We start from the raw sequence: 26,726 nt of genomic DNA, 5'->3' as shown, positions 1-26,726 counted from the left end.
TCCTGCTGCGACCATTGGACACAATGCTTGGGTTTTTTTTTTACAATATTTGCTTTGGAGCCCTCCAGGGGACCAGAGGATATTATGCGGTATACAAGGCAGTTATTACGAAGAGAAACTCACTTAAGCTTTTTAGAACATTCTCGAGTCATCCCAGCCTTTTGTTTGTAATTGGATTTTTGCTGGAGGTAGGGACTGGATGCTTCCAAGGGAAAAATGGTCTTCATCTGTCAGTGGCTAACCTGATTGAAGAAGTCAGTTGTAGGTCCTTAAGGTCAAGACTCTGGGACAAAATGAAAAATCATCTCATTTTCTAAACCAGTGGGTAGAGGGCCTTTCTGGCCACCCTCGTTAACACATACCATGCGGAGTCGAACCACATCAGTCTGGATGGGGCAGCTCAGACTCGAACTTTGCAGGGTTTTAGAAGTCAGTCCCAGACGTGTCATTTCAAGGCTAATCATTCTATTCATCACAACTATGGTGGTGAGGCACAAAAAGATATTTTTGGAGTCATGCTGTTTTCCACATATTAAATATATTAAATTATACCCAGATACATGATTTTCCTTTTAAGATAGGAAATGAAAATATTTTCCTTGGAAGAAACACACGCAGTAGATCTGTACATCGTGAAGTGGGCTATCCATGAACAATTAGCGAGTATTCGCTGTCTCCTGCTGCATAGCAAATCGCTCCAGGATTCAGTGGCTTGAAAGAGGGCTTCTCACCTCCAGTTTCTGCAGGTCTGGGGCCCACCAGGGCCCCGCTCTGGCTCAGGGTTCTGCCGTCAAGGTGTTGGGGAGGCTGCAGTCACCCAGCCACAGCAAAGCCCACGGGAGAAGTTCTGTTCCCAGACCCACCGGTGTGCTTGTGGGCAGGACTCACTTCTGGCAGGTTGTTGGCTGGAAGCACCTCCAAGCCCTTGCCGTGTGGGGCCGCTTCAGGTCTGTCACTGTGTCTTTGTCAGGGAGAGGGAGTAGAAGAAGCCACGGAGGGCGTGAGTAAGGCAGGGAGGGTCTCCTGTGACTCACCCTCGGGAGCTTCGTCCCATCATATTTGCCACTTTCTGATGGTTAGAAGCAGGTCACAGGGTCCAGCCCCAGCTCAGGAAGGGGTTCCCCTGGGAGGCCGGTCACGGGGTCTGCTCTAGCAGCTGCCGACTCTAACTCAGCAAGCAGGGAGACAGGCACATAAAGAATAAACGGAAACCCCAGGCTGAGCAAACACTTCTTCACGGTCCCTTCCATCGACGCCCTCCGGCAGACCAACAGACCCCATCAAATACATCCCAATCCACTCTGCCTTTCTTCGGATTCCTAATTACAGCGCCGTTTAAAAGGAGTTACCTGATGACAAAGAGCGATCACAAAGACGGAACGTCTTAATATTATGACACGAGAAATAAAACACGATTGATTCAAATAGTTAACGTTTCAGAAATACAGCTCTATCCTACAGTGAAATATACCAGCTGACGAAGATCTCTACTCAATTAAAGAAAGACGAAATTAAGACACTAATGGGCTACTGTTCTCTTCTCCCATCACACCGGGGGAAGAATTAAAGATTGAGACCATCTACATAGATTTTTTTCTATGTAGGTTTTTTAGATTTAAAAGACTAGACTCCAAATGTAGGGGGTTCAAGAGCAGGGCCGGAGGAGATTGGCCGCGTGTTGTCCGCACTGTCCTAATGTGTAACGGTGACCATGTGTTCCTTTTACAAACGTAACACAGTTTCTAACAAGCATGCAGTCAGGAAGAAGGAACCCTGCATGTTCTTTATTCCCATATCACAGTTGAGCTATGGGTTCAACGAGCCCCAGGGGGCACTCGTGGCGGGCCACGGCAATGGTCCGAAACCAGCTTACACACTCAACGCAGGCGTGCCTTCTGCTCCGCGGGACGTCACACAGATCCTCCTGGCTAACATGATGGCCCTGGTTGTATTTCCAAAGATTGCACCTCGTGGGCACCGGTAAGCCAGTAAAAGCGATGACTTTGGGTGCTGGAAACCCGGTTCTAGAAGGCAGAAATCATTCATCTGCAAGACCTCATTCGTCGCCATGAAAACCCTTCCTCAGAAACGTGTGTGTCCCTTTCATTCCGCTGTCTTTCTGGCCGACAGAGAGGCGGCTGTGCGCGCTCTCCACCGCCGGGACGCTGCGGGGTTTCACTACAAATGGGTTTCTGCAGGAGGGCAGGAAATAAAAATGTGTCTGTCGTCGACTACCTACGAGTATCAGTGACTTACCTGGAACTCTCTAGGCCAGCCGGGCCCCAGAAGTGCTCAGAAGCTCTCGGGAACACATGCACCCCATCTCCAGAACTCTGGTCGGCAGCCGTCCTCTCTTGCACAGACTTGATCTAGTGTCCCATAAAAACTGAAAATGGGACATAGAAATGTCACCACTCACCATGAGTTACGCAAAAGCTTGTCTTGATGTATATTTTTCAGGATCATGTTTCCTAGCCTAAGTCCCTACTGTGATGTGCAGCTCCCTTCAGCCCCCTGCAAAGGCATGGAAACAGCCATCAAAGCCAGAACACAGATGAGATGGGGTAGAAGAACTCAGGGGAACGGATGCCCTGCCCAGATGGCCGAACCTCACTCCCAGGTCTTAGATGCCTGTAGACGCTCAGGACAGCCCCACACTGACCCAGATCCAAGGACTTGCTTGCAAGGACTGAAACCAACAAGTTTCCTTCCCTCTTTCAAAGATTTGTCAGACAGAGATCCCATTTCTGTGCTAAATAATACTGGGACTAGGGCTACTTGTTCCAGAAAATACTTGCTGGAAAGAGAACACTAAGCCAACTATTAAAGTAGCTAATTATCAAAACTGGCATCTCTTATCATCAACATTTTCTGATTGATCTTCCCACTCCGTGCACACCAACCCAAGTCACACACTGTGCCCTATCCCCACCAGATTTCCCTTTGAAAGGTTGCTTCAAATCGCCCAGCCACATCTCTAAAATCTTATGAACGTCTTCCCGTGATTCCCCTCCGAGACACTGTGCCTGTTCTTCCACACTGCCATAAAACCTGTAAAGTTAGTTTTGCTTGATCAATAGGACATTGGGGAGAGATCTTTTTCTCAGGAATTGGCAGCCACCGTTTCAGGACTCTCAACCTATAAGCAATCCCTGCCCTTCCCACGACCTCACACACGTATGTGAGAACTCACATTGATTTAATGGATTTACATATTAAAATGATCTTGAAATTGGCCATTAACATCACATTAGAGGGACTACGGGGTTTGCCCTAGGTTGTTCACGGCCCTCCCAAGACATGGAGGTCTTCACCGAGCAAGATTTAGAAAAGTTGAGTCAATTTTATTGGGCTCTAGATGGATACAAAGACGAGCGACGCGAGCCACTGCCCGTCGCAGCCCCATCTGCCTGGTGCAAGCCATTTTGCACTGTCTTCTTGTATCAGCTACCAGACGAGTGAGGATGGGCAGGAGACCCAGAAGACCCCGCTCGGGTTTAGCAGATGCTTTCCTTAGTAGGAAGCTGAGGGAATTAGCTCTTGTAGCAGCATCAATAAGGGGGAAATAGGTATTTCTCATAAACTCACTTAGGGTGTGAACGCTGGCTTGTGTACGAGGGTTTGTGTATCTGTGACCCCTGGAATGGCACAGTAGTGGTGATTACAACAAGACGATGCCTTTCTGTGACCAGGGTCTAATCTGTTTTACCGAAACCGTAGACCAGTCGCTTTTCCTCTAAAGCAACAGAAGGGTAAGCACTTGGCAAAACCTTCTAGCAATGACAATCGGATTTAAGGTGCCCGTGATTTACTGATGGTCTGCTGTGTGCTAAGAAATGTGTAAATATTGTTTTAAGTTCTCTAAACCAGTGCTTCTCAAATTGAATGTCCCCAAGGATCTTGTTAAGATGCAAATTCAGATTCAGTAGGACTGGGATGGAGTCCAGGAGCTTTTGTGGGGATGGAACTATTCTGTATCTTGATTGTCATGGGGATTACATAAATCTAGACATGTCTTCAGATTCATAGAACTGTGCAGTAAAAAATGGCTCGTTTTTACTGTACAATACTTTTAAAAATAAAATTCAAAGTCACACATGCAAGAAAAAAAAAAAAAGAAAAAGACGTATCAAAGATGATGAGACGCTCTGAAAAATTCACAGCATCACCATAAAATACTCCTTCCAAAATGTTTACCCTGAATCTAGCCATGAGCAAAAGATCTATAAAACTACTCGCCTAGACTCTGCGAAATAATCAGTATGGTGAGAGGGAAAGCAAAAAGGCTGTAAACTGCTCGGATTTAAGAGTCTGAATACAGACAGAACAGCTCGATGCAACATGGGACCTTGAGTTAGGAGACACAGAGCCCAGAAGTAAGTGACATCGTTGAGGGTAATGAGGAAACGCACATGTCCACTCAACATTAGATAAAAGTACCAGGTCAATGCTAATGCACCTTAATGTGACACGTTTGTTGGTTACAGAGGAGAATGTCCTTGTTTAGTTCATGCCAAAATATTAGGGGACAATGGGACATGATGTCTACAACTCATTCCCCAATGATTCAGCAAGACACAAGCACGCATCCTAGGGAATCAAATATGGCGGACGTTAATGCAGGAGAAGGGCCCGTGGGTGGCCTCATACGCTTCTTGCAACCAATTGGAAGGTTTACCTTTTTTTTTTTTTTTTTTTTTTCAAAATAAAAAAGCAGTGCACTAGTTTCCAACGACTGCCATCAAGAACTACCACGCTTAGCAGCTTGAAACAACATGCTTCAGAAGCGAGGCTGAGAAGCTGGTCAGATCTGGACAGCGTGACATGAATTCCTTTCCTGGCTGGATTTTCCTCCTGCGAGTGGCCTCAGGTAGATCCTGGCTCCAAGCACAGGACAATCTAGGCCTAGTCACTCTTGGAAAATGAAAGAGAAACATCATATGCTCCTATTAAAAAAAAAAAAATAAAAGCTCAGCTGTTTCTATCTTTTTAAGGTGGCTTCACCAGTGCCCTGTGTTTGCAGGTGCTGCTGTCCAGAACCTTCTTGGTATCCTCCGTCTTCTGTCTCTGGGTCTCTGGTTGCGCCTCAAGGTCAGAGTCCTGCCCCCGCCGCCCTCACCCTCTGCTGTCCTCTGGATCACAGAAGCCTGGATTCACACCTCTTTCCTCTCCTTGGAACACGGACATCCTCTGCTCTAACCCTCAGGGTCCTCCACCCAAACCTGGTACAGACCAGGACAGAAGCCCCTGGCTTCCTGTTTCTTTGCTAGATCCACAGCATTTGGTGAAGATTCAAAGCTTACAAACAAACTTCTCCATTTTCTTGAGATTCCTGTTTTGCCTACATGTTGCTTTTTTTTTTTTTTTAAACCACCAGCTTTTTGGAGGTAGAAAGCATAGGTGTTCGTTGTGAGTGACATAAAAGAAAAGTCCATGTCCTAAAAAGCAGAGAGCTGTTTCTCAGCACCGAGAGGGAGCCGGGCCCCTTCCTAGCTGCTGTCACTCCAGCTCACTCTCCACCCGGCGGCTCGTGCTACGGACTCCAGCCCAGTTCACGACCAGCGGTCTTTGTCGACTACACCTATTTCTCAAGGAATTAGCCGGTCCCTATTGCGTACAACGTCATCTGTGTTCCACAGGAACTATAATGAACACAGAATCTTCAGTCAGAAGTTCAATGATGAGATCAGCCCTCCCGTTATCTTCCAAGGCGACCCGATGATTTCGGTGTTTGGTCCTTTCGGTAGAGCTGGTTCTGAGCTGTGTGAAGGGCGGGGGCCCGTTTCCGTGGCTCGTGGTACTCTGGGGGCTTGTGGGGAAGACTGTGGATGAACGCTGTATATCGCCCAGGGCAATTTTCTTTTAACCAAAATCTGTGTTTCTCTGTAGTTTATCTGTGATCAGTTCCCAGTTTCCCTTTTCTTCTCTCTTTTTGTTGGGGGGAGGAAGAGGCAGAAAGGCAAGTATTGTCAGATTTTGCCAGTGTTTCCATGGCTGCCGATGACACGCCTGAGTTCTTTCCCTGATAGCACATAATGAAACAGACATTATGTAAACAATTTTAAATGCCATCTAAATTTACATTTCCCTGCAGAATTAGACAACTGAGAGGCTGAGGATGTCTTAGTCCCTCCAGATGATCTGGAATTCCTCTTCTTAAAAATAACCCCAACATCCCCCAACCAATTGCCGTGGCGACAACGTCCGCCACCCAGAGCTCACTCTCAGGGAGTCGTGAGAGTCCTTGGGGAGGGCTGCAGCTTTGGCTGCTCCCTGGGGCCTCCCTGAAACCACTCAGCTCACCTTTCCTGCCTTCGCTGGTACGGTCGTTAACTAGGAACGAAAACACCTTCCCTCGGACTACCCCACAGAGCTAGTGCCGCCGCCAAAGCCTTGCCCAACACGACCACCTTCAGCAAGCTTCTCTGTTGAGACCGTGACCCCATCTGTGCCTTTGTCCAAATTCACACACAGGTGGGTCCTGCACAAAACTGAAAAGGACAAAAGGAAGGAACAACCTACAAGTCAAAAAAATGGTAGGAGGGCTTGGTGAGGCGGACACCATCTTCCCTGCGGGGCTCACGCTCTCCTTCCGACCCTCGGACAGCGGCGTTTGCCTCCTCCTGTGGAAGTGAGAACCGTGAGGGGACCCGCCGAAGGGGCAGGTGTAGTTTCCCAGTGTGGGGTCACTGCTTTTCAGGGGGGTCCCTCCACCCCTGGGAGAACACGGACTGGCAGGGGTCGTCCACGTTCTTCGTAAGCAGCTTCCTCTCTCCCTGGATTCTCCTCTCTGGGAACTTGGAAGAAGTCTTGCTGCAAGTACGTGGCTCGTCTGACTGATGGCGGTGGGAAGAAATCATGTGCGTCCCTTTTATTCCCGAGGACCCCATTCCCTATCTCGAACCCTCAGAGCTCTCCTCCCCTCGGTCACAGGATTCAGTGCACGGGAGCCACAGCGGCCGTCACATCCCGGACCCTGTTGGAGGGGATGCTTGTGAGCGCTGGACAGAGCACTTGCAGCACGTTGGAGAGAAACCGTGCTCCGAGGCTCCGTGGTTCTGGGGCTGCTCGTTACTACAGGTAGCACAGCCTGTCCTGACTAACACGGCTGGGAGACCCGGTTCTTCAGAACCCATTTTCAGCTATTTGCTGACACGGAAGAGTTGGTTTCGTTCAAAGGGGCAGGAGAAATCAGAGAGAAAATTCATTCAAATTCCACACAGTAGGAAGAGCTACCTTAACTCGTAGGTGATGGGTGGGTTAGTCAAGATCTAGAACAATGGTGCCTTGTGGCAAGGGTCGCTCACGGCTCTGGTGACCCATTTTTTCCAGGGCATGAAAGGAAATGTCTTAATGGGATTGGAGAAGGGACAATGCCATTTGACCCCCATCCCCACACCCAAATGAATAAATAAGTAACCACCAGTGATCCTGAAATGCTACCTCCAATGTTTCCCGAGGCCCCGCCGCTGCTTTTTAGTGGAGACCTTGACCCAGAATAAGATGCCAGGATGGCATGTGGGCAGCCGTTTTTCAAGGAGCTGAATCAGCTGCTGTGATGTTACACAGGAGAGCAAAACTGTAAAAAGTAGAAGTTATGTAACAGAAGCACCAGCCACCAAGGGCCTGGCAACCTCGTCTCGTCTCCGTGCCACACGCGCCCGGGTTTTCCAACATTCCAAACTCTCCAGGCCGCCTTAGACTTGACTCAGACCAGAGAGCAGGACCTCACCTGCTGCAATGCTTTGTCCCTGCTTCATACTCAGTGTCCTTGACAGGCTAAAGCCCAAGGCCAAAAGCGCTGGGGCACGCGGGCAGAGATGTTACTCTGTAGAAAATACAAAAGACTTTGATATGCTACTGAAAGTGCATGTGTCACCCTTCTGCCACCGCAGCCCCATTCCCGGTAGACGTTAAAACCTGCCTGAGGTTCCAATCAAAACCTTGTAAGCCAAAGTATTGCTTTTCCCAATTTCCACACTCTTAGGAAGTCTCTGGATTCAGGTAGTCGTATGGGGTGAAATTCAGTGGGAAAGTGGAGGGGGAATTAGGAGAGATGGTTGCCAGAGCCGGCGGCAACCGGAGGGCCACCTGTCGCGACATCCTGCCTTGGCAGCTGACCCCCACCTGTGATTCCCTCCGGACCAAGGAAAATTAACTTCCTGTATCATTCGTGAGAAAGGAGGGGAGGCCACAGTGCACGTGGTGCCCTGGGAAATCATGACTTTTGCAGTGGCTCGAGGAGAGAGCTGGGAGGGTGGCGCGACCCAGGGCACGGCGCGACCCAGGGCCAGCATTCTCCAGTGCACCACAGGCCTTGGAGGTGGGTTCTCCCAAGAAACGCCATCTAGGGAAAATCACCAATGAATCGTGCTAATTTAATTTAACTGATGGCCTAGTTTTTCTTGAAATTGCTACAAAATTCTGGTTTTGTTTTAAAGATGCATACAAATGACAAGCTTCGGAAGTTCAACCAAGTTCTGTGGTTGCACATATTAATTTTTGTATTATAGTTGTATTAAATTACAATTAATTTAGTTAATGTTAAGGGGTGCCTGGGTGGCTCAGGTCATGGTCCCGGGGTCCTGGGATCCAACCCCGCATCAGGCTCTCTGCTCAGCAGGGAGCCTGCTTCCCCTCCTCTCTCTCTGCCTGCCTCTCTGCCTACTTGTGATCTCTGTCTGTCAAATAAATAAATAAAATCTTAACACACACACACACTCACAGCATGTAGCTCACCACCCAGAGGCTCACACATCTTTTTTTCTCCAAGTTGTCCATTCATAACTCAAGTCAGAGGAGACAGTGGGACTCTGGGTCACCGCTGGGGCACGAGGCTATCGGGGAAGGTTCCGGGGCCGCCGGTGGAGGCATCCCGACAGAGGGTATCAGAACGAGGCTGGGAGGCAACGCTACAGACTGTGGTGCAATCCCCTGTCGCTGCCCCACAACCAGGATGTCTGGCAGACACAGAGCCAAGCCAGGTACAATGCAGACAGCAAAGGGACAATCCGGGCCTGTGCCCTCCTCCTGCCTCCCTGCACACTGCTTTCGACGTGGGTACAGAGCAGGGTGAGCGGGAACGTCCTCCCGCTCCTACACGAAGGAGTGGGAACGACCCAGGAGAAGACCGTGTGCAAGCCAAGGTCACTGGGGCTTTGTGTGGCAGGCAGCCCAGCACGGGCCTTGGACAGGGACACCGGCCCCGCCCTGTCCTCAGCCGGCGCTGTGTGCGGACGGTGGGATCCTGTCCCCGAGACTCTTCCTGGCAGCCGGAGGGGGTCTGGGGACACCACAAGGGGCCACTGGGGTCCACATCAGGAAAGGGGAGCAGGAACCCCTACGAACCCTTTTCTCAACTCCCAGGGAAAGGAAGCTTTGAAGGGGGGACTGGCTTTTTCCAATCACCTATATTTAGCACTTCCTGAAAGTAGCTATTTTGAGTCAGGTGTGAAGAAAAGCGGCAGAGAAGTGTGAAAGAGGAGAGAGTGTGTAAGAAAGCGGAGGAAAGTGAGCAGAGGACAAGCCCTAGTGGTTCAGATCGCTGAGTTTGGGTCCCCTCTGGGGACTGGCGGTAAGGGTGCCCCCCACGGAGAACAGGAGGACAGAGAAGCATCTGGAGAGGACGGCTCGGGACAGGTGGCCGGTGAGCCGTGAGCAGCGCTGGCTGCCCTGCCTGGGATGGCTCTCGCTGATGGAGCCAGTCGTCCTCCTGGGAGAGTCCCAGCCTTTTCTCTGTGACGCCAGGGCGCCAAGGCCTTCACGTCTGTGGTTGCAGCGGATGTGACTTCTAGTTACGGCCGTGGTCGGCCGGGCGTCCCTTAGCTCCGGGTCACGGTCACGGTCACGGTCGCGGTCAGAGGAGCCCAGCGCAGGAGGCACGTTCCTAGCTATGGGAACCGCAGCACCAACGGCCTCTCCGGATGCTCCCCACAGCTCCTCCTTCTAAATGTGATTGTAAAAATTTCAATTAAGAGGATCTTCAATTAATGGAGTGTTCCGGGTAATTTAATTTCCTGGCTTAATTGAGCACTAACCAGAAAAGCTTTTCCATTAAAACACATCCCCCTCCCCAAAGCGTATGAGACACACTTTCTTAACTCAGTGAACCTGATTTAAATTTTCTTTGATAATGGAGTCACTGACAGTACCAGGGCCACTGGGCAGAACCTGGCGTCCCACACACCACCGCCCTGGGTGGGGTCGGGCTGTTCCTGCTCTCTAGTCCGCTACTAATTAAGGGGGCAGAGGATGTCCCGGGGCAGAAGACTTTTTCTTTTACACACCAGATTTATTTCAGGGGCGCCTGGGTGGCTCAGTCTGTGAAGCGTCTGCCTACGGCTCAGGTCATGATCTCAGGGTCCTGGGATCGAGCCCCGCATCCGGCTCCCTGGTCAGCGGGGAGCCTGCTTCCCTCTCCCCTCTCCCGTGTGCTCTCTGTCACAGTCTCTTTCTCTCAAATAATAAAATCTTTAGAAAAAAGAAAAAAATTAGTTTCGGGTATGCCTAAAGTGGAATGTTAGGGTCAAATGGGTTATAAAATATTTTACAGCCGGGAAGCCCCGAGGTGCAGAACGGGAAAGTTTGGACACACACAGAAGCCCCCAGAAGGGGGAGGTGGGGTTTGCTGCTCATCCTGACCAGGGTTGACGGGGCGCTCCCTGGTCCGAAGTACAGCTCCGGTTCTGAGAAGGTTCAACCAGGAAGACTCTTGTAAGAGCCCCGAAGGTCAGAAAACGGGAGCCAAGAGGGATTCAGTCGGTGGGGAGATTCTGGTGGGTTTTAATGATGGGGGAGGGCTTCCTGGGGTTCGCGGGGCGGCAGCCTGGACGTGGGAATCGTCCGAATGTGCAGAGATGGGACAGGGACACCGACCGTGGACTCAGAGCAGTGGAAGCACGAGGGCGTCCGGCCCCAGCAGTGGATTTCGACACACAGATTTACAACCGTAGGTCGCTGTCTCGCCGGGACGATGGTGTCTTACACGAAGCCTATGCCCTGGTGCCGCTGGGCTTCCACGGAAACTTAGGCTGTCAGGAATGGAGTGTGCACACCGACAGGCCTAGGATACTTGCCCCAAAGGGAATCTTGATTAAATAAACAACGTTCTTCCCTCCGGGAGTTTTAGGGAAGCAGCAGGTATTCCCAGCTAACCCTGGCTCCCAGCAGGGGCTTTCCAACCTTACTCTACATTTGGATTCCCCCCACACATCCTGAGCTAAGGCCACATTGGAGCCCTACTACCTAGCGATTTCTGCATCAGGGCTCGGGGATCAGGAGGCTTCAGAACTCCTCCAGGTGACTCCAGCCTGCAGCGGGCTTCGGAGTGCTAAGAGAAGACCACATCGCCACTCCAGGTGTGGTCGGTGACCAGGAGCAGAGCGTGGTGGCCGGGAGCCTCCTAGGAATGCAGATGTCCAGGCCCGGGGGGACCCCCTGCAGGATCCAGCTCTGGGGAGTCACCAGGCCGCCCAAGAGCTTTATTTGCACGTTGAAGCCTGGTAAGCACCAGATAGGATGCCCTTTAATGGGGCCGAATGGGGCTTGCTGATTGCAATTGTCTGTTAAGTTGGAGAAAGCCCTGAATAACGCAGCAATAATGAGGGGCGGAGAGCCAGAGCAGGAGCCAGCAAAGAGGCTTCAGGAAAGGGAGGTGCGCTGGCTGCCGGCGGCTGGTTGTGCGGCACAGATTCACCTTCACAGTGTCACAGCCCTTCCAGGCCGAGTCCTACATGGTCGCCGGTGTCTCCGGAAAGCTCCGCGTGTGACAAGACAGGGCTCCATGCTTTGCACTTATTAATTGAATCCTAAAGGCCGGCCCTGGGGCGGATGCTAATTCCCCTTTTACAGAAGATTAGAGGTGAGAATCCAGCCCTGCCCAGTCCCCTGGCTTTTCATAGGCAGACCTAGGGTTTTACCCGGTTTCAAGTTGTTGGTTTGTTTTCCCCGTGTCCCCAGAAGTCGAGTTTGTATTATAATCAGCGTTGAGAAGGAGTGAGGACCGAGGGTGCCCAGCAAGAACTGAGCCCAGAAACAGCTCTGCGGTGCTCAATAGCAAACCCACTTGACAGCCTGCCCTTGAGAGGGGGTTGGAGCCGGAGACACAGGGTTAAAAACGAGATTCTCTTGGTTCCTGTTGGGAGCCCGGGAGCACCTGCCTCTACTCTGTCCCTCCCGGCTCCGCTCCTGAAGCCTGAGTGGGCAGCCGGGGACAGGGGCTGGTAGGGACTGAGGTACCGAAGATGCTAGGGTTTGAAGCTAACAGCCAAGAAAAAATTCTTGAGATGTCTTTGATGCAGGAAGGTGCTTTTATTAAAGCACAGGGACAGGACGCCAGGAGGAGACAGGCGGCCGACCGTCCACTTTCAAGTGGGCAGGGGTCAGGGGCAGTGTAAGTCTCTAGGAATTTTGGAAGGCAGGATTTTGACCGGACCAGGCATTGTGGGGAAAAGGCCACTCATTACTGCCTAACAAAAGCCCAGCCGTGAGGCCCCCAGGGGTACATCAACACTGAGGGACAAAGGAGTCCCCAAAGGAGCTTCTACGTGACAAAGCAGATGCGCAGGGCCCCGGGGCTCCCCGCCCCAGCCAAGTACCAACACCCAGGCAGCCAAGCTCCCAGAGGGATGCCAGGCCACCCGTGTCCACCACCTGCCAGTGGCCTGCCGGTAGCAAGGAGACTCGGTCCTTCCTTGGCTTTCATGTCCCACACCGGGGAACACCTGGAAAAACCTTCTGGAGGGGCGCCTGGTGGCTCAGTCGGTGAAGCCTCTGCCTTCAGCTCAGGTCACAGTCTCAGGGTCCTGGGATCGAGCCCCGCATCGGGCTCTCTGCTCAGCGGGGAGCCTGCTTCTCCCTCTCCCTCTGCTGCCCCCCTCCTGCTCCTGCTCTCTCTCTGTCTCTAACAAATAAATAAAATCTTGGAAAGAAGGAAGAAAGGAAGAGAGGAAGCGAGGAAGGAAGGAAACCTTTGGAAACGTCCCCATCCCAGCCCCACGCAGAGCCCGATGGCCTCCGGTGCGGCGGTGAGCTCGCGGAGCAGGTCCGGGACAACTCGCTTAAGACCCTCCCTGACAGGCCGCACCCCAAAGAATCAGAGCCACCACCTCCAGAGGGTCAGAATGGAAGCTTTATTTCAATCGGTTTCATTATTTTCAGACCATCACTGGCAACTAGAAACTGGTACGCAAGGGTGGATTCTGTAACTGAGGAGTAAATCAAACAGAATCGATCATGGAGATGTAACAAGAGACACCTGAATATAAATAGACACGTTGATATCCCACACGTAGAAAAGTCATGCTCTGTAAATACTCCCGTCCACGTACGTCCCTGTGGAGGTCCGAGTTCTGGGATGGAGCTTGGAGGGCTTCCGTGGGTCCCGTTCGCGCCGGATGCTTTCAGAGAGCTTATGTACAAGCGACACGCTACAGATCTTGAAAAGGAAACTAATCACAGAGCAGTTTTTAAAATCTTTAACAGTTGTGTGTTCTACAAAGAAGGAGCATTTCTTCGATATTAGAAATGGTGAAACAAGTATGTTAGCTTATAGGTATGTACAATGTACGGCTTTATACCTCAGAAGTGCAGGAAGATAAATTATATATATATACATAAAGTGTATATGTCGTGTTCGATCTCGGGAACGATTCGATATTGCTCATGTTGGTCTTTGTATTGCATGCATGCCCGGGGCACGCCCATGGCTTGTCACCAGATGGAGGAGGGACCGGGAGGGACACAGGGGACTCACGGAGCCCCAGGCTTATCCCCTGAATGTCATCTTCAAAGCAATATGTTGAGTTTCGTGACATCTTGTGGCCAGGTCAACCACTTCTGTGCCCATGTGCAATGTCTGGAGGGGCCCTTCAGAGCCTTGGGGGGTTTTGGGGGACATACTCAGGACAGGGCCACCTAAATACTAAACACATCTAATTCGGGGAACCAACTCCTTGAGCCCTGAGACAACGGGGATCTCCTCCAAGACTGGACTGAGATCATCATCAAACCCTCAGTGTGGTTCATGGACAACGATCGCCCAACGAAGACCTGTGACAGAGGCATCAGTAGCCTTCCCAGAAACTCATGGGCAAAGTACAAAGGAGCAAAGTGGGTCCAGTTTTCAACCATTAAAAGCTCCTCCTATTTTTTCCTCTCTTCCCCCATGACCCTCTGCCTTGAAACCAGAGAGAGAGACAGACCATAAGAGACTCTTAATCTCAGGAAGCAAACCGAGGGTTGCCGGACGGGCTGGGAGGGCTGGGGTGGCCGGGGGCGGACACTGGGGAGGGTGTGTGCTGTGCTGACCGCGGTGAGTTGTGTAAGACGGATGGTTCACAGACCTGGACCCCCAAACAAATAATTCATTGTATGTTAATTAAAAAAAAAAAAAAAAAAACCTCTATTGATGAAGCTCTAAAGGCTTCAGTGGCAGACCGGGGCGTGGGAGGCGGAACGGGACCGTGGCTTCTACCAGTAAGGACAGGGCGTCTGGCAGGGAGGCCTCACCCCGGGAGCCTCGGGAACGCGCACGCAGCCCCTGCTAGACCCCAGCCTCCGATGGCGGCTGTCATGTCCTGTTTCTGCTTCCACTTAACCCACATCCAAATGCCAAACTGATCTCACCTCTCAAAGAATAGAAACAAGTTAAAAAAAAAAAAAAAAAAAAAAAAAGTAGGACTAGGTTGAAAAATAAATGTTCTAGGAAGTTCACCAACCGGGTGTGGCTGTGAAGGCTGTGGGGCAGCCCCCAGGGGAGGGGCCTCCCTCAGGACCTGCTGGCACCTCCGGTCTGGCTGAGGCATCCTTCTGGGCCCCCAGCCCCGCTGGCATGCAGGCCGCGTCCACACCCTGCTCAGGGCGCCACTCGGAGACCAACGTGTGGGAAGACAGCGGGGCGGCTGGTTCTCAGCGGCGTCTCCCACCCGCGGCGCCACACGTACCACCTGGGGACTTGCTGGCAGAGCACAGAAGAGCAGCAAAGGCAGGGACGCTGAGCCGGAAAGGCTGATAGAGGGCGCGCCCGGCGCACGGAGCTGTCCAGACAAGAGCAGAACCCAAGGGCCTGGAAACACACATCCCCAACGTGAGCGCTCTGCGGAGGCTGGCGCGGCCCGCTGACCGCTGAGCGCTCCCCGCCCCAGCCCAGGGCCCTCTCCAGCCTCTTCCACCTGCCACACAGGACGTCCTGCTGAAAGGAAGACTCTGGAATCGGGGCCAGTGTGAGCAACAGCGACTGGAACAAACAGGAGGGCTCACGGGCTCTGTCGGGGGGACCTCTCTGGAAGCAGAGCCAAACCAGACTGGACAGAGCCGTGAAGCTGAGCCTGCCCCCAGCCTCCGCCCCATCTCCTTGCCAGCACGCGGGGACCAGCAGACGCCCCGATTTGGTCTGGAGGATTAAGGATGCACACAAGGTCACTAAGGGGAAGAGATCATCGTTTCCGGAGTGGAGAGCACGTCGCACAGCGATGAGAAGACACCGGTGTCACAGAGCATGCAAGATAACCCATTCCTCGAACACGCTCTCCGGGACTATGCTTCTGTTACAGACAGATCACCAAAAACGCGGTGAACGACTTCTGATTCGAAGTATTTCCTCGCGGGGCAGAGTATGGCGTAGAGGCGTCCGTGTGACTCAGAAAACAGATGTGCTTCTGGTCTTCGGACGGCCTTTGCTGGCTGTTCCAGCGGCACACAGACGGAGTTACTGAGAAGAAGGAAACCATCTCGGAAGGCAAACAGCTGTCTAAAAATAATGGCTACTTTAATTGCCTTTATTTAAAACCTGAGGGGCTGGAAGAAGCCGACCCCTCCTGGGTCAAAGGGAAGATAAAGCACATCTCTAAAACCCTCGAGGGAACTCGCCGAGTGCCGGGACACTGCGCTAGTCGGTCCAGAGACCCTCGCTCCCGCCCTGCAGGGTGTCTGACCCAGCAGGATGCCACCACTGCATGTGAAATAAACCCTCCCCAAAGTGACAGGGACACCCGCTAACGAGGTCTGGGGTTGGGAGTGCCTCCCCCTCGAGCAGCGAACCTCACGCGTCAGGGACCCGTCAGCAAGCAGCCTCCGGGGGCCACGGTGACATGTTGTTGGTAACTCAGCTAAAGGACCTGAAATGGAGTGAACTTGGCCTGGGCTCCTCCCCTCCTGCCCCTCCCGGCCCCAGGAGTGTCCCGCTTTGAGCGAGCTGGGGGGATGGCCTGGCCGGGGTGGGCCGTGGCTGGGGGTCCCTGCCGCACGCATGCAGACGGGACCAGCTCCCGCCAACCCAGACCATCCCCTCCTGGTGAAGCCGCCTTTGGAGACAGCCAGCGCCTCTCCATCCCCCAAGAGGCCGGGCAAGGCAGGGCGTCCGTCCGAAGGGCTGGGCAGAATCCCTGACTCTGGAGAGGGGGTGCTTATCGGTGGTGGCATGAAGGGCCCTCTCGGGGAGGACAGGGCGCGGCTCGGTCCAAAGGCGATGTTGAACGTGTGGGCATCAGACATGCTGCCCTGACGGCGGCGGGTGTCACGGGAGGTGGGGACGGGGGTGGGGGTGGGGACGGGGGGACACGCCGTGGCTCCTCCCATGGACGGGCCTTCACATGACCACGCACTTGCCCTTGAGCTTCTCTTTCCTTTTCTGCTGCTTGCTCTTTTTCCCGTCGATCTGGAGGCTCACGGTCCTACGCTTCTCCAAGTTGAGCAGCTCCTGGAAGAGCTCCTTCACGTTGTGGTTGAGCTTGGCCGAGGTCTCCATGAAGGCGCACTTCCACTTCCGGGCCAGGGCCTCGGCCTCGCCGCTCTCCACCTCGCGGCTGGGGCTCTCATCGCACTTGTTCCCCACCAGCATGATGGGGATGCTCTCCACGTCCCCTTTGATCTCGCAGATCTGCTCGTAGATGGGCTTGAGCTCCTCCAGCGACTGCCGGCTGGTGATGGAGTAGACCAGGATGAAGGCGTGGCCCTTGGAGATGGACAGCCGCTGCATGGCCGGGAACTGGTGGCTGCCCGTGGTGTCGGTGATCTGCAGCGTGCAGATGCTCTTGTCGCAGCTGATCACCTGCCGGTAGGTGTCCTCCACCGTGGGGATGTAGCTCTCCCGGAACGTGCCCTTCACGAACCTCAGCACCAGCGAGCTCTTGCCAACACCCCCGGCCCCGAACACGGCCACGCGGTAGTCATTGCTCTGTTCCGGCATGTTGCTTGGGACCTCTGCCTGTCACCAGGAAGCACCTAGCCGAGGAACCAGACGTGGGAGACGATTCCTTTAAAAAATAGAAAAAGAAGAAAATCTTGAGAAGAAGCACATTACCCTCGTTTGGTAGCTTAGAAAGAACAGGAGGGATATGTTTTGCTTTCATGCTCCCAACATAAGATAATTTGAATTTCATTTAAAAAGTCTACAATTCTAGTAATTATGGTCAATCTCCAATTTTCAATAGGACCGTTGCTCTATTCAGTAGCTAACTAGAGTCAGTCTGTTTCTCCTTCTTAGACCACGAACCTGAGCATCCCTGTGTCTAGGGAGAAGGTGCCAAGTCAGTCCAAGGGAGGTGGCATCAAGGGAAGGGAAAGGGGAGATGGGCATGAAGTACCCTCCAACACACACACACAAACACACAACGACACACACACACACAAATACACACACAAACACACATACACACACACACAAACACACATACACACACACAAACACAACCCACATACAACCACACATACACATACACACAACCACACACACAAACATACACACACACACACACACACAACCACAGAGGACCTTATTGTTTCACCCAAAGTACATTCAGGTCATACTATATGATTTTTGGTAAGTACAGGGGTGGGGAAGAGAATGCTATTAATATTTATACAATGTTTATATTGACCCGTGAAATCCTCACCACCTACAGCCCTGGTCCCACTGTCCCCGTTGTGCACTGAGAACACTAGAAACACAGGGGCATCAGGGAGTGTAACTTCCCGGACTTCACGTGGCTGGAGACAGGTGGGCCTGGCACACAAACCAAGTGTCACTGCCCCCCACGGGGTGTCCCCAGGCCATCTATACTGGGAGCTGGTGGCAGGGGCTTGGTCACCGCCAAGGCCATGGTGTGGACTGGGTCACTGAGCAGCAAGCATTGACAGGTAACTACAATGCTTGGAGGGCCCACTCATTCAAATCAAATTTCAATCAAAATTAAAATGATTATAATCTTTTTAAGAATTACCAGGAGTCACGTGTTATTGAGGTAACAGAAGAAACAGCCACAAGTGGTTGCTAAAATGGAGCAGAATGGGGTTTTTCTTCATTACCAACATTGCCTCCTGCCCAAGAGGAAGTGTACTGTCCTCACATATAGATGACCAACTATCATTCATCCTGTCTCTTCTTCGGGAAGGAAGGACATATAACAGACAAAGAAGTAGAGAATTAAGCAAGATCCATTCCCCCCACCCAGGTGGACAAGACTGTGGAAATGTGAAGCATGGAACCCATTTCTTCCAGGAAACCACGGTGCTGCTGGTCACGTTTCCCATCTCCAGTAACTCATGGACCATAAGAAAAGGGACTGCTCAGCAAAGTCAGTTTCAGAGGCAAACGATGGAAATGAATAGGTGTAACTACGTCCAGTGGCAAACAGGGCATCCGATCGAAGCCCAGGATGCCGGCATTCTGTCTTCCAATTCTTCTCCGAGCTTCAGTGTTTGCCTCCAAACCAGCTCAATGAAATCTTCAGCCATACTTGCAAGCACTTGGGAATCCCTCACCAACCAGGAGGCTGAAGAAGCATCAAATGTCCCAGGAAAACACAGAGAGGTGTAAGGTAGTTCAAAGACAGCAAAAGTCTTAAGGAAAGCCCACTCCGGAGTTTGGACAATCTATTAAATGCTCACAAGATCACTGCGATCAACTCAAGAGTGCAGAATTATAATACACTGTTCTAATTTAAAAAAAAAAAAAATGCAGTGGTCTCTGGGACCTGGCTTGAAACCTCAGAACAAGCCACTCTCTGTTCTTGGGAGGTCATGTCCACACTCAGCCTTGCCTCGTACTATGGCTGTTGAGCTCCAGTCTGGACTGGGAGCATTCACCTGGAAGGGAATGTGTGTTAAGCTCCGTATTCCAAAATCTCTACAGGATCCCTTGGCCTTGAGCTCACGCTCATCCTGTGTGTGCTGAGTATGTGGCTGGCCTTGCTAAGGTGTCTCCATTATTCCACTGGCAACCAAAATGGAGAAAGCCAACATGAAACACAAGTAGGAAGAATCCAGAGCTACAGCTATGCACTTGCCCGAGAACTATCTACTGAGCTTCCTGGAAAGGTCAGGCTCTGGGCGAGGGGTCAGAAAACCCAAGTGCAGAGGGCAGACCTAAGGCAGGGGCTCTGTTCCCATGGACTTTAGGATTAAGTGAAGCAGGCAGAAATGAGAAGATGACTTCACAGATAATTAATAAATTATATCACAGTGGTGTTTCTAAAGAGAGGTCTGAGGGCAAGTCATCCAACCCAGGATTCCAGACACGGCTGCCCTAAGGTGGTGGCATAGAAGCAGGACTCTGACAGTGGTCAAATCATAAGCCAAGGCAGGAGGAGAGCCTAGTGGGGCCCTCAGGAGAGATACCACCAAGGGCTGGGTGAAGATGCGGAGTGATGAACAGCACATTATCTAGGAGACATTGCCTCTTGATGATGTCCAAGGGCGGGAGTAGAGCCAATGTTCGTGCCGGGGTACTAAGCCAGTGCTGTCATCTGGACAGAGCTGGGCAGGCGGGTAAGCGGTGGCATGTTAGCCAAGAAGAAAGGCAGGTTTGAAGAAGATGATGAGGAAGCAGCTGTGATTGCTTCAGGTTTGTAGGACAGACAGGTAGATATAGTATCTCTTGGTGACTGGGCTTTAGTCTGAAAGGTCAGCAGAGAAGTCTAGTCTAGCGATAAATGCGTAGGTCTCATCTACACAGAAATAGCACTATAAAAAGTAAAATTAGCCAAGGAGAAGGCACGTAGCAAAAGAGAAGACCAAATGCCAAATCTGACGTAAGAGAACTTGGTGAGTTATCTACTTACACTTCCTGCACTAGAGCTGCCTGCAACAGAAGACAGACGCAGTAATAGCACCTTCTTTGCAGAGATGCTAGGGGGCGCTAGTGAGACAAGACAGGACCCAGCACTGGTGTGGTTGGGAACCCGAGCTCTCTGGCTACATTTAGTGAGGACTGGGCAGCAAAAGGGATCACAAAGGAGCAGTAGGGTCAGGGGTACAAACTGGAGAAAAGGCACAAAAGTGCAAAGAAGGCAAAACAAACAAACAAACAAACAAAGTCCTGGAGGGGATGTAGCTGAAGCAGTGTTGAGAAGGAAACTGTAGCTATGAATATCTATGTTAAATAAGAACGAAGATTGCAAATTGGTAACCTAATCACCCACCTAAACCAAAGTAAGAAAAATGTAGGAAAGATTAAAGTGAGAGTTAGTACAACAAAGAGTAGAAAAACAATAGAGAGAAATCAAGAAACTCAAAGCTGGTTCTTTCAAAATATCAACAAAACTAACAAACTTTTTGCCAACTGACCAAAAAAGTGAGGAGATTTAACTGCTAAAATCAGAAGTGAAAGAGGAGACAGTACTACAGACCTTGCAGAAATATGGAGTGTTAGAAGGAGCTTCTGTGACCTGCCTCATGGTAACATGCTAACACTAGTGGCTCAGATGAGCTCAGTCAAGCAGAAATGGAAGATCTGAAGAGATCTGTAGCAGAGTAGTAATCAAAAAACTATCCATAAGGAAAGGCAGGTCCAGACGGCTTCACTGGTGAATTCCAGCAAACATTCGAAGGGTTAATACCAACACTTTATAAACTCTGCCAGAAAGTGGACTAGGAGAGAACACTTGTCACTGTTTTTGAAGCCCTGATGCCAGCTTGAAGCAAAGATTTCACAATAAAACTACACACCAGTATCTCTTATGAATATATACAAAAATCTTCAACAAAATACTAGTGAACTGCATCCATCAATATATAAACAAGATTGTACATTATAACAAAGTGAGATTTATACCAGGAATGCAAAGTTGGTTTAACATTCAAATATTACTATAACATACCATTATCAATAAAAGACTAAAAAATTGATAGATCTCAGTAGATACAAAAAAGAATGAAGTTGACAAAATTCAGCACTCAGTCATGATTTAAAAAAAAAAAAAAAAGAGGATCAAGAATAAAAGCACATTCTCCCAACCCCAACCAGAAAAAGGGCACATCATGCAACAGGGCAACTAAGAAAATACTTAATGATGAAAGACTGAAGGTTTTCTCCCAAAGACCAAAAAAAAGACAAGAGTTCTCAGTCTTAGAGCTTCTATTTACCATTTTCCGGGAGGTTTTGACTAGAAGAGAAGTCAAGAACATGAAATAATAGGCATCCAGATTGGAAAGGACAAAACAAAACCATTTATGGCAGACGGCATAACCTTGTCCATAGAAAATTTTAAGAAATCTTCCACAAAGAAAAAAGAACCCTAAAAGGGTTTTGAGTGTCCTTGTGGAAATCAACCGTATTTCTACACGCTAGCAATGAATGATCTGAGACAAAATTAAGAAACCAATTCCATTTATAGTATCATCAAAAAGCATAAGATACTCAGGAATAAAATTAATGAGGAAGCATAAACATTACACTCTGACAATTAAAAAATATTGTTGAAAGAATCTAAAAACCTAAATAAGTGGAAAGGCACCCTGTTTAAATGTCAGAGGACTTAATTTTGTTAAAATGGCAATATTCCTCAGATCACCTATGGATTCAATACAATTCCTACAAAAATCCCAAACGGCTACTTTACAGAAATTGACAAGCTGATTCCAAAATTCACACGAAAATTCAAAGGGCCCAGGATAGTGTGACAATGTTGAATGTAGGAAGAAGGGAAGGGAGGAAGGAAGAAGTTGGAGAGCGCACACTTCCCGACTCCAAACTCACCGAGGGCAGCCAGCCACTGCACGTGCTCGTCTCTTGATTCGGAAACGGATTCACAGACACATAGGAAGAGGTCCAGAGACCCCAGCGTGAGAAATGACATGTTCAGGGTTCACAGGGCGGTCAGCCAGATTGTTCCGAGTGAACCTCATCTTCCAAAACTATCGTGTGAATGAAATATCAAAATTTTTTAGGTATCATAAAACACCGCGACACCTCATAGGTTTGGATCTCGGACCCAAGTTCAAAGACAATATCCGAACTGACAGAGTGTGGGGAGGGAGACTGGGGCAGTGCTGGGTGTGACCGGTGTGTCAGGGGCTGTGGCGGGAACCAGAGCCATCATGCAGGGCATTTCAGGGCCACAGGACTAAAGAGATGGCCAGAAAGGCAAGCGTGGATTCTCTGGGAGATTCAGGGCTTAAGAGAAGGGGAGGGACGATCAGTCTGGGGTACTCGAGGGGAAAGTGTATCAGGATGGGTCTCACGGAGACACAAAACCCCGACCCCAGACCAACCCCAAACACCTGTAATGTTTCAGCTGAAAGACTTTCAAACAAACAAATGAAGGATGAGTTGATTTAAAAGATAAAGGAGATTGTAAGAGGCGCTTTCATCCACACCCAGGCCCCTTCCTTCCTTCGGAGCCTGTCTCTCTTTCCAGGAATAGCCGCTGTTGAAAAGAAGGAACACTCAGTTGTCACTTCCTGATGTTCACGATTATAATTTTAAATAATGCACTCGCTGCTTGAATCCTAGATCTTAGTGCCTTTACTTATGACTGGGCCACGTCCTTCTGTGGGATTAGCACAATGCCTTCCTCAGCTGCCTAGGCTTTGTTAGTTCTCTATTTTTAAAGTACATTATTTAAAGTACAGTATTTCAATTTTCTAGGTTCAATACTGACAATTTATTCCAAGATTTATATTAAGTCTTTTGCCTGCAGGTTGTTTCTAAACCCTATCAATAAACAGCATTAAAAGGGTTTTGTAGGGACGCCTGGGTCGCTCAGTCGGTTAAGCGTCTGCCTTCGGCTCAGGGTCTTGCGATCGAGTCCTGCCATCAGGCTCCTTGCTCACTGGGGAGTCTGCTTCTCCCTCTGCTGTGTCCTCTCTTTCTCTGACTAATAAATAAGTAAAATCTTTTAAAAAAGGGGAGGGGGGTTGTACAGATTCTTCAAGGCAAAAGTAGAGAGTAGGATTGAACCCACTGAGGAAAAGATCACTGTCAGTCAGACTTGCCTGGCTGATGGGTAATTTTCTGTGTCAGCATCACGGGGTCTTAGGTACGGCTGGGTTTTTCCTCCTCGCTTTTTAACTTTTTTCCCTTGGTGACTCTTAGTTGCCAAGTTTGGGATTCCAGTCTATTATCACCTTCCTCGGATCCATTTTTGTTTTGGTAGAAACATTACTGATAAATTCTGATGCCACTGACATTTCTGAGTGCATGCCTTTCTCACCTGGTAGATGCAATCCCGCAGCCAAACTAAGCTCAAATTGTGCTTTCCTCAGATTTTAAGGATTCTCTGATTTTTGACCTTATCACCCAGGGATGCCCATGCAAAATCCAAGTCAGTAGGAGACTCTTATCTCTAGAGGGAAGCTGGGATCTTCCCTTTCCTTTGGCAAGCTGAGAATATTCTCTGTACTCTGGGAGTTACATCTCACCAGGATGGGTGGAGAACTGCTTTTTCATTGTTTTTTGAGGGTTGGGGAAGGCTGCAAAACCTGATCACCTCACAGCCTGGCCGAATCTTCTCCTCTTTTTAAAAAAGTGCATCATCCCAGCCGCCATGCCCTCTCTCTCTTTCTGGAACTCTTCCTAGGTGATGGAGGGAGTGTGCCTGTTCCTGATTTCTCTAGAATCTTTCCCTTTATCCTTTCAAGCACCTTTCTGGCACTCTGGTCTTCCTTTCTCACAGAAGCAGTTTTCTTTCTTATCTCAAGGAAGGCAACACCACGCTGTCAATGAGAGTGCTGACGGACATTTTGGCTGCTGTCCTTGTCACACATCTGAGCTCTCTCGGGTCCTATCTGTCCGTTGTTCACAGCCGTTGTTTTCACGAATGTCTGCTAATCCCTGGTTGTCCCCTGATTTACGAAAGAACCACCACGTTGGCTGGGAGGGGCAGCTGGAGGGGCTCTCCGGGTGCACCGATCTGTCCCCCAGAGCCCGTGCCCTGAGTAGGACGATGGTCTGGATACGTCTCTACTCTCCTTTGCTGGAACTTGTCTGGATTCAAGACTCTCTCAGCCCCTTACACGTCTGAAAAGCTCATACACAGAGCAATGAGGGAAAGGAAGAAAGTGAGCCATCCCAAAGTATCGGAAATTGCGTGTCTTAGACTAACGAATTCAAAATGAGACATTTTAAATACTGGAACTGAGGTTAGCGGTACGGTACTGTGATTTATAAGAAATACACATTTGATCATTCAGATGATGAAAAGACATTTTTCGTATGCATTTGGTCTTCACCATGGTTCCCGGCGCACAGCTTCCAAAACCCTTGGCATCTCCTGAGGAAGGACACCAATGGGGGTGTCTTCCAGTAACAGATCTGGTCTCTGGAGCCCTAAAGGGGAAATGGGTGTCTTGTTACTGATGAGGACCCCCTTTCCACCACACTGGGTTTATGTTAGTGAGGCGAATTTTGAAAAGTGCCTAAAGATTGGGGGGCTGCTTGCCCGGGGACCAGCCCTAAAGTGAGCCTCCGAATCTGCAGCTTCCCGGCTTCCACCTCCGGGGAGGAGAGAAGGCTTGGAGGTTCACGCTGCCAATGGCCAGTTACTTCGTTGATCATGACCATGTCATGGAGACACCATAAAACCCCAAAAGGATAGGATTTGGAGAGATCCCGGGCACAGGGGCTGTCGGGAGAGCGGGCATGGCAGCTCCGCCCTCCTCAGCCCGGCCCGAGCCTCTCCTCTTCCATCTGGTCGCCCCAAGCTCCCTCCTACCGAATAAGCCCCTGACCTAGTGAGCCCCGTGCTTCCCGGGGCTCCCGGAGCCACTCTAGCAAATTAATCAAACCCAAGGAGGGGGTCGTGGAAATCTCTGACTTCTAGCCAGTCGGAGGCGACCATCGGGGCTTGCCGCGGGCATCGAAAGGGAGAGCCGGCTGCCTGCAGGACTGAGCCCTCAGCCCGAGATCTCATTTCCTCTCGGCTGCGCAGCGTCGGAAGCGAGCTAACGGGCAGGACGCCCAGCCGGGACCTGGAGAGGTATGGGGTGTGGCGGGGTGTGGGGGGACGCGGGCCCTACAGGCGCTGGCACAGGGTGCAGGATGACAGGAGGCTATCCTAGCCTATAGGGCTAAGAATCGGGGGGAAATCAGACTTCGATTTCCTGAGTCACAGAAGTTGCCCATCCAGACATCCTGTGGGAGAAACAGCAGATTCCTACGAATGAGGAAAAAGGAGTATGTCGGTAAAACCACAGTCTTCCCCTGCGCTCTAGCTTGAATTAAGCTTGCTGGAAAAATAAAGAGAAAATTATATATATGTATATATATAATGTTATTTTATATATATATATATGTATGTATATATATTTATACACACACACATATATATGTAAAATAAATCATTCAAACCTAATCTCCTAGATTAGAAGAATTCAGCTCAGGAAGTGTGAGCATTTAGAAAAACCTGACCGTCTAGGGCTCTCTTGCCCGAAATCCCCACGGATGGTCTGAGATCAAAGGCACGTGCCTCTCCTGGAGATGACACAGGTGATCTCTGCTCCATCCTGGCCTGGTCCTCCAGGACGCCTTCTCCTCAAACACATGCGTCTTTATCACAGCATTTACACTTCGTTGTTAAACAAATTCCATGTAAATTCTCTAGAGAGGAGAGCATACCTTTACTTATTTCTAGAATCTCGATTTAATTCAACATTCGCTTCATGTCCCTTCTTTGTGGACCCTAAAAAATGACTGATTTGTTCGTGGGAAACATTTGTCAGACAGAAAGAGTTAAACATCTAAACATCGGGGCTTGTCTTTCCCCAAAGAAGCAGACTCCTTTTCCCGGAACCTTGCCTCATGGTGTTCTGGAAACATCCTGCCCTGCAGTGTAAGGACAGGTGTTAAAACAGGACACACACAGCTGTCTGCACCCAGATAATGGGGCCGCCACCACTGGGGGGTGGCCAGGAGGGGGGTGTCCTCAGGTACCCCTGCAAGACTCACGGTATTCACAAGAACGAACCAAATGGAGAGACACGGAGACGCCGCTTGGATTGGGGTACGGGATTCTCTAAGGCTGTCATTATTAGAGGCAAGTCATAGCCCGCAGCTGAGGCACAGAAGAAAGGTCCCCTGGTGGTCGCCCGAAGCTGTCCCCTGGACTCCATGCTCAGAAACGCGATGGAACAAAGCAACATGCATTTCGTGAAGCTTCACACACTGCCAAGAGCCTGACTATATTTGGGGCCCTTTCTGCCCACCTCCCTTTCTTCCCACGTGGGTATGGGAAATGAAAAGGCAAATCTTGCGGCTAAAAAGACCATCATCACCCTGGTCAGAGGATCAGTTCCCAGGTCGGACCCTCCACACGCGCTGGTGCGAGCGGACCCCACGGAGAGGACCCCGGAGGAGGAAGGCCGCGGGAACTAAGGAACTCTGTGCACCAGGAGCAAGAAAGGGTCCGGCGCCAGGCGCCAAGGCTCAGTGTGCGGCCCCGTGCGGCCCGGGCCTTCCTTCGCCATCAGCCTATTGGAACGGGCCTCTGCACAGGTGCACGTCGTTAGGCGGG

The 26,726-nt window shown here is 50.5% G+C and overlaps 1 protein-coding gene across 8 annotated transcripts in view; it reads right to left on the bottom strand.

The window, feature by feature from the left end:
• Positions 1-13,111: 13,111 nt before the first annotated feature.
• DIRAS2 (DIRAS family GTPase 2) overlaps positions 13,112-26,726 on the bottom strand; it is a 28,301-nt gene continuing 14,686 nt past the window's right edge. For all 8 annotated transcript variants that reach the window (XM_082694169.1, XM_082694166.1, XM_082694164.1 and 5 more), the window contains one exon: positions 13,112-17,252. In XM_082694169.1, the coding sequence (XP_082550295.1) occupies positions 16,586-17,185 (600 nt within the window). In that variant the 5' untranslated portion in view covers positions 17,186-17,252 and the 3' untranslated portion in view covers positions 13,112-16,585. The remainder of the gene's footprint in view (positions 17,253-26,726) is intronic.

This window comes from Mustela nivalis (genome assembly GCF_964662115.1).
Source record: "Mustela nivalis genome assembly, chromosome: 13".
Lineage (NCBI taxonomy): Eukaryota > Metazoa > Chordata > Mammalia > Carnivora > Mustelidae > Mustela > Mustela nivalis.
The sequence above is the reverse complement of the archived record's forward strand: the minus strand, read 5'-3'. Positions and strand labels throughout refer to the sequence as shown.